This window comes from Zerene cesonia, chromosome 23, assembly GCF_012273895.1.
Source record: "Zerene cesonia ecotype Mississippi chromosome 23, Zerene_cesonia_1.1, whole genome shotgun sequence".
NCBI classification, from domain to species: Eukaryota; Metazoa; Arthropoda; class Insecta; order Lepidoptera; family Pieridae; genus Zerene; species Zerene cesonia.
The window spans coordinates 1,373,698-1,382,095 of NC_052124.1; the positions used below are offsets into that span (position 1 = coordinate 1,373,698).

The following is an 8,398-nucleotide window of genomic DNA, read 5'->3' on the forward strand; positions in this document are numbered from 1 at the left end:
TGTATTAAATGTTCATCCTATACACAGGTATGTACACACACATAGCCATGTTATTACATACGACGGTCGATGTTGTGGCGGGAAAATGGTTGATTGCCCCTCTATTAACTGCGTTATCACGCAATTATAGTGCTAGATGTGACGTGTTACAGTTCAAATTTCTATTATAAGAATTGTAGCTTTTATCTATGATTCCTGAAAGAGGTAAAGTGCTATTAAAATTTAAAATAAAAAAAAAAACTATTGTTATATAGGCGTTATCCAAAATTTATGAAAACATTTAAGCATGTGAAGCGTATGTTTACATATCATTAGATTTTTTTAGAGAAACAAAAAGTTTTTTCAAATTTATAACATTAAGAAATATATATTTTTTTTAGATATACAGGCAGTCAGTGCAAGTGGGTACAAAATTCGATATAATCTAATAAATCATTCCCCGGAGACCGTGGGTATTTTATGCTGGATTGCCCTACACAAAAAAGACAGACTGTCGTTTGATAATATTGTAATTAACTCTTTTTTAATTAAAAATATTATGAATTGCCATATTGAAAAAATTTAAACCTACATTTATGTAGGCAGTTGGTAATTTGTTTTTAATAACACAAGATCAAAACTTACGGTAACGCCTTGTGACGGTCTTTGCCCAGTCTTTATAACTTACACAACAACTTTAAATCATTTCCAGTATCGTAAATTACATCGGTGTTACAATGTGTAGCGTCATGCCATGCACGCCATGTGGTCCTGAATTTAATCAAGGCCTTTTTAACCAAATTACGATCTGTCTGCCGTCACCCTTTGAATAAATTGGCTAATACTTCGCTAGTGCGGGATCAAGGCCTAGTGTAGAATAACTATATATAGAACTAGCTTTCCGCCCGCGGCTTCACCCGCATGGAATTCGGTTATATCGCTTTCATCAACCTACTTCAACTCCTTCTTCCATTTTTTTCGCAATAAAAATTATCCTATGTCCTTTCCCATGTTCAATTCTGCCTTCATACCAAATTAAAAAAAAAAAAATGGTTCAGTGGTTTAGGCGTGAAAGTGTAACAGACAGACAGAGTGACTTTCGCATTTATAATATTAGTAGGAATAAGAATCAAGCACGCTTTGGTACGAATTGGGCGAGCTCGCATCGGAGCGCTACCATCCAAACCCGGATTGCTTTGTCTTTATGAACCAATTAGGTTTTTTTTGTTGTTGGCTAAAATTTATCCCAAGGGTAGTTTCATAAGGATACTAAGTTGTAAAACGTTAATGTATACATAATTTAATTTAAATATATATGTAGTTGAGTTAGCGCCAAAACTAAGTAAAACATTTCATATGAAGCTCTTTGAATTGACTTAATATTTTACTATTTCATGTTAGTTAAAAATTTTATAAGAAATGCTACAAACGCAAATTTATCGTTTGTACAACGTGTCTCATGCATGTTTTTAAGTTCATGTGCTTTTTTGGCAAGCTTTGTAGGGTAAGCTTGAGATGCTAATAGTTGAACAAACAGCTTGAAGTCTTAAAGCGATATTAGTATGTTTAAATAAAATAAAATATAGTAAATACAATTGGTCAATTACGATACGTTTATTTTAATATCAAACAGCTACTTTTTTATCAAGAATTTCACGATTGTCTTAAACGTAATTTTGAAATAGTTATCGTACAATTTAATTTTACACACTAAGCGATTCGCTTTTTCGTTTCTCATGCGTACCAGTAAGCAGTGAAAGAATCTTCCGGCTTCCGTATTTCACCGAAAATGTGAATTTCTTTAAAAGGCATGTGAATAAGCAATTATTGGTTAAGTGTCTGTCGCTTTTCATCAGGCGAACCGATGATTAAATGCTTGCCAATTCTTGATTCTTAAAAAAAAGACTCCATATTGGCTTCGGCTGCTCTGACGAGCGCCTTTTACTATATACGCGACCAGCGATACCCAGACCAAAAAATTTGAGACGATATAAAAAAGTTTCACTTTAAAAATGTATTACTATACACTGTTATCGTTTTCAATAAGTAACTCTTGAACAAGTGAGAAAGTGTCTTGACGCATTGGGTTAGAAATCATGTCGCAAAATAATAAATAACGTAATAACCATGTTAATATAATTTGTAATAATACACATAATTCACGACTATAATAGTTTCATGCAACTTGATTTATTTATTTTTTTTATTGTGTGATAGGGAAGCGCTTGACTACCATCTCGCCTGCTGGTAAGCGTAGATGTAGTCTAAGATGGAGCGCTTCCCTAGGAGGTACCTGTTCACTCGACTTTTGAAGATCCCCAGATTATACCCGTCAGGGAACACAGACTCGGGAAGCATGTTCCAGTCCCTTGCGGTTCGAATAAAGAATGTAGAGTCGAACCGCTTAGTCTGGGTACATGGAACATCCACAATAAAGCGGTGCCTAGAGTCTGTGCGCCTCGACGACCGATGGAAGAATTTATTAAATATATGAAATATGTATTATCTGAATTTAAATAAATAAATGACAATACTTACATATTATAATTATTAGGAACGACTGTTTCTAAAAAAACTTCTCACTTCGCATGTCTTTTATTATCTATATACACATAGAAGTAATTGGAACATTACAAGTAATATTTCTCTCAACTTATTCACTAACTAGGGGTCCGTAACTTAACCTTTGATGTATTAAAGGCAGCTTTTGAACTTAAAAGTTGTTTGCAAAATTCTGCTTCAATTCTACTAACTTCAAAATATATTTCTGATGTCTGTAATTATGGCGAAATTAGATATAAAGGTATATCTTTATTTATCAGATCTATTTTAATTATCCTTATGTCGGAATGTATTTTTGTCAACAAACCCTAAAAAATTATTAATAGACAAGTATTTACATTACATTTAAAATGTTTTCTTTGTTAGATAGATTTTTAAGCATTGAAAATGGGATTTGATTAAATTCCTATTTAAGCTATTCATTCAACTACAAGTTATTAAGACACGTGTCTACATATATTTCGCTAGGGGTCCGTCCCGGCTTCGACCGTGGTACATGAATAACTTATAGCCTTCCTCAATATCTAACACTGAAATTTTTCAAATCGGACCAGCAGTTCCTGAGATAAGTGTGTTGAAACAAACAAACAAACTCTTCAGCGTTATAATATTAGTAGAGATAATGTTGTAAAAAAAAACAATAAAAAAAAATTTCCTAAACCACTACGTTTTCAGATCAAGGTCTCAAAATTATTCATAACATTTTAACAAAATATTATAATTATGATATGTTATAGACAAATTTAAGTTAAATAAAATAACATTCAAAAATTTTCTTGACATCTCTTGAACATGGAAAATGATTTCATCAGATGGGAGCCAGACGTCGCCAGGATTGGCGCCAGAAAGCCTCGCCAGTCATTGATAAAAAAATAGACGTGACATACTTTTAAATACACTCGATGTTAAAATATTGTTTTAAAGTAATATTTGTTTTGAAAACCATAACAAACAATACTCAAAGATTGTATCATACTAGATGCACCCCGCGGTTTCACCCGCGTAAGTCTGCATCCCGTAAGAATATCGGGATAAAAAGTTAACTATATGTTATTCCAGTTGTCCAGCAGTCTATGTATCAAATTTCATTGCAATCGGTTCAGTACTTTTTGAGTGAAAGAGTAACAAACACACACACACAGCCTTGCAAACTTTCGCATTTATAATATTAGTAGGACTAGTAGGATTGAAAAAAATAGAGCAATACCTTACTATTGATGCCGCTGCTTATTAAACCATTTCGAATTTCGAATGGATTATAAAAGAACACATAAATACTTATGTTTGTTTTTTTTTTAATTATTCATGGCCATTGACTATGATATATAGCGTACAAATTTTAGAAGAAGACTTCATGTTTTATTTCATACCATTACGACATATTTGCGTTACATAATCTGTGGTGACATATAGATGTTTGGAAGAAAACAGTAGCAAACTATTGGTTACTTGAAAGATACCGCATGGAATTGACCAATCAGCGCGCAGACAGCAAATATTTGGACCAATCAGAATGCGGTACAGATTTTCAGTATTTTGTGTGCGCGGAAGATTTGATGTTGAATTCGCTTGTTAAAAGTTAGAAATGGGAGTTAAAAGGTGATTTAAATATGTGGTAGTTGTTAATAATGATTATCATATATATTGACATCATCCTACTTGTTATTTTGGTAAGTTATTCTCTTATTTTTGTCTATAAAATCTTTATATAATGTTAGAGGTATTTGAGTATAGGATTTTTCTTCAATATTTATTTAAATTGTGCTATAAAATACTGCCAAATAAATAAATAAATGAAATATATTTAGTAGCAAAAATAAATAATAAATTTACAATAATGCTCTGCCTTCTGAACTAGGTTATTATCTGTATTTTAGAAGACAGTGCCTTCCCTTAATTCATATACATATTATTTGTGATTTCATTTTGCAATTTATGTTTAAATTAGAAAACATATATTTAACCGACATTATTTTGTCTTTAGTTTTGAATGTATTTTATTTACTGTATAATCCTGTGGTAGCATTTATCACGATCATAATATATTTGGCCTTTTGGAAAGCATTTTTATTAACATGTGATCTTTAAAAACACAGTGATTTTCAAATGACGTGTTATATTATCAGCTACAATATTCATCGCATAAATGCGAAAATATCTCTGTCTGGCTCTTCTTAACGCCTTACCAACTCAACCGATTCGGATAAGCTTGTTGCAAAAAGTAATTGAGATTAAAAAAAGCACATATTATGATAGTTTTTATTCTGAATGTCCCACATGAACTAGTACCCTGGGACCGTCTACATTTTCCATTTAATAGGCGGTCGAAGCGAAAAGACTTGCTAAAAAAAAATTAAGTATAACAGTTGGGTTATATCTCTCAAACATATATTAATTACTAGCTGTTACCCGCGGCGTCACTCACGTGGTTCTTTGTTGAAACTAGCGTGTGTGCTAAACCAGGGTACAATCTATCTGCCTACTAAATTTCAAATGGATAAAATAAGTTGTCTTCGTGTGAAAGAGTAGCAAACATCCATACTCCATCCATCCATCCACACTTACAAATTACTTCCATCCATCCATCCACACTTACAAAATACTCCATCCATCCATCCACACTTACAAAATACTCCATCCATCCATCCACACTTACAAATTACTTTCATCCATCCATCCATACTTACAAAATTTTACCGCTTTTAATATTAATAGGAAGGATTCACTTTTTGTTAATTAAAAAATTAATTCATATTTAGTTTAAAATATTGTAATAACTTCTCGTTTCAGTTACTGTTGATTTTATTTACTTGCGGGTATTGTACATATAGAGTGCACAGATTGAGGCAGAATGGTCAAGTAAGTGCCGAATTTTTCATATTGTAACAGATAAAAAAAATAATAAATATAGGTACACAGTAAAAGATAAATATCGGCAGTTTCGTGCCTCTTTCAATTATATTAACAAATATTTTATGAGAGATACTGCGTATGAGTTTTTTATATTTTAATTAGCTTCGTTCGCAGTTTCTAGCGCACGGGGAAACTTACTATAATTAAACAGATTTTAAAACTTTAACTTATAACATTTCGTACGTTACCACTATACAAAGCACATACAAAAATATGTAAACATCATTAAAAATAGATATATATTATTCAAAGATATTAAAAAAAAAAAAACAAGAAAAAGATACGTTATCTTATGTGTCAAAAGCCCATATACCTTGTTCAATACTTATATATTTTATTTATTCTGGACTGTTCAGACATTTGACCGCTCGACTGATGTTAAGCGTAGATGCGATCCAATTGGTTAGCTAATAAGAGAGATAAAACCTATTCACTGTGGCCTTAAAAAAATTCAAATTGTACTTCTGAGAAATACAGTTGGAGGAAGAGAATACCACATACAAGTTCCGTATATGACAACTCCGTAACAGATAACGGATTCAAACTCCGGGAGGGGTGAATTTAAGAAATAATTCATTTATTTTTTAGGTGGCAATACTATTAAAACCCACTAAAGTTCTTTTCTCGCACAAAAAGGAAGGTGAAGCAGAGCAGCTGAGGTAAGTGTGACCAAATTATGTTGGGTTAAAAAAAGGTATTTATTTTTAATTTTCAGCTGAAATATAATTAAAGCGGTTTCAGTAATAGGTGCTTATTATCTCATATATATGAAATCAGTGTGTGGAAGTCCCCAATTCTACTACAGATGGATTTTCATATTTTTCTATACATTAGTTACACCACTAGAATGTTTTGTTAGGTCAGCGTAATTGAATGTCATCTCTCTCAGTTTTTTTCATCTTTTTATTTGTCTTTTATCGACATTTCGTCTAATTATGGACTAAAAACGCATACAAAATCTTTATTTTCATAATATAGAACTCAAACACCTTCATTATTAAATGATTAGCTACTCCAAAATAGGCCTTGTATCCTGTTATCCTTCGAAAGTGAATAAAGTAGTCTCTTCAGTTGATGTCATTCTATCAAGGATCACTTTCCTTTAGTAAAATTAATCAATAAGATGCAAGCTGCAAGCTGCAAGAAGCTGCAGGCAGAAGCTACATAATGAGTCTAAAAAAGCCTATAAAATAAATTCGAGTACAATAATTATTTATTTTGCAGAACTGTCGTAGCATACCACAACCCTCTCACTGGTGACTATTGTGTTCATAAGAGTCGGGCTCCCAGAGGCTATATGAATAACATCGAATACCCAGATTCACCGGACAGCGGGGTTTCTGATGAATATGAACCTTTGAACTTGGTACCTCCGGCACTAGACACAAACCCACCCGAGATACATCAGGTAAACCTAACGTTGTATAAGGTTCTTCAATAAGCAAGGATTAACAGGGTTAGATAAGGTAGGGGTAGTAGTCGGCCATTTTGTGTTGGTGACACAAAATCATCACGCCAAGCATTCCGAATCACCGAGCGCGCAATGCGTGAAACTGTATCAATAAAATAAGTGTATGTTTATTCATATACTCAAATGATCGCTGCGACTTTTTACGGCTAAAATGAATATAGATTTTTGAATGTGGGAGTCGAGCTCGCTTCAGCACGAATTGGGCCAGCTCGTACTGGAGAAGGTACCCCACCCCCATAGAATACCGGCGTTAAATAGTAGCATGCTACTGTGTTTCGTTCTGTGAGAGGAGAGCCGGAGGTCGGTATCCTTTTCCTTACCCTTCCCAGTTCATTCCTTTATTCCTTCCGTCAATTTCCTTACACTTCAGTAGACCTGAGAGAATATATTTAGGCTCACCACGCACCTCATAATTTAAATAAAGTCAAATAATTGAATAAACTATATTATTATAACACGTATTTTATAATTATTGTATTTTATGTATATTTAACATGTATTTAGGCATCACTCGCTAGTAAAACCTATCTTATTATTCACTAGCTGCGCCCCGCGCTTTCACCCGAGTAAGTATGTATCCCGTAAGAATATCGGGATAAAAAGTTGCCTATATGTTATTCCAGTTGTCCAGCTATCTACGGACCAAATTTCATTGCAATCAGTTTAGTAGTTTTTGTGTGAAAGAGCAACAAACACACACACAACCTTACAAAATTTCGCATTTATAATGTTAGTAGGATTAATAGGATAGTAGGATTAGTAGGATTGCTAACGCCGCCCCCACAGGCAACTAATGCAATAATATAGCCATAAGCATTAACTTTTAATCATTTCAGATTCAGAATCCAGCTAAATCACCGATCACACCAGTTTATGATAACAGCGTGATTAAGACGTGGAAATGGGAGTATACTGAATACCAGATTTAATTACTATAAAGGAAATAACGTTTCATGTGCTATATACAGTTTTTTTTATGCCAATGGGCAACTGAACTGGTGGTAATCGAGCACCACCGCCAATGAACATTCGCAGAGGTACGTAAGGGATAAGGGATAAGGAAAGGAGTGACAACTGGAAAGAACGAATGTATTGGGAAGGGTGAAGAAAAGTAAATATGAATACGGAAATTTCTTTTGACTTTATATTGTTAATTTTCAAGCAACGAATTGCATGGAAGAAAACAATAGCAATTTAAATCTGACCTGTATCTGAATATTTGCGGTCCGCCCCGGCTTCGCCCGTGGTACATATGGCCTTCAATAAATAGGCCATCTAACAGTGAAAGAATTTTTCAAATCGGACCAGTAATGCCTGAGATTAGTGCGTGCAAACAAACAAACTCTTCAGCTTTATAATATTAATATTTTAATATTGTATATGCGTACTTTCGAAATAATGATAGAAAATCGACCTGTATTTTACATACATTATCTTAAGTCTAAATCAATTCAACATCAAAAGAAATGCAAC

The 8,398-nt window shown here is 33.3% G+C and overlaps 1 protein-coding gene across 1 annotated transcript; it reads left to right on the forward strand.

Annotated features, from left to right (window-relative positions):
• Positions 1-4,085: 4,085 nt before the first annotated feature.
• LOC119836287 lies at positions 4,086-7,982 on the forward strand. The gene is made up of 5 exons (XM_038361579.1): positions 4,086-4,211; positions 5,332-5,400; positions 6,043-6,113; positions 6,679-6,862; positions 7,762-7,982. The coding sequence occupies exons 1-5, from the start codon at positions 4,170-4,172 to the stop codon at positions 7,852-7,854; spliced, it is 459 nt and encodes a 152-aa protein (XP_038217507.1). The 5' UTR covers positions 4,086-4,169; the 3' UTR covers positions 7,855-7,982.
• Positions 7,983-8,398: the final 416 nt, after the last annotated feature.

Bases quoted from the DNA above. Each gene is read 5' to 3' on its own strand.
- LOC119836287 (XM_038361579.1), top strand. From the start codon at position 4,170: ATGATTATCATATATATTGACATCATCCTACTTGTTATTTTG. The intron at 5,401-6,042 runs GTAAGTGCCGAA...TTTATTTTTTAG, and splicing joins GATTGAGGCAGAATGGTCAA to GTGGCAATACTATTAAAACC. The intron at 6,863-7,761 runs GTAAACCTAACG...TAATCATTTCAG, and splicing joins ACCCACCCGAGATACATCAG to ATTCAGAATCCAGCTAAATC.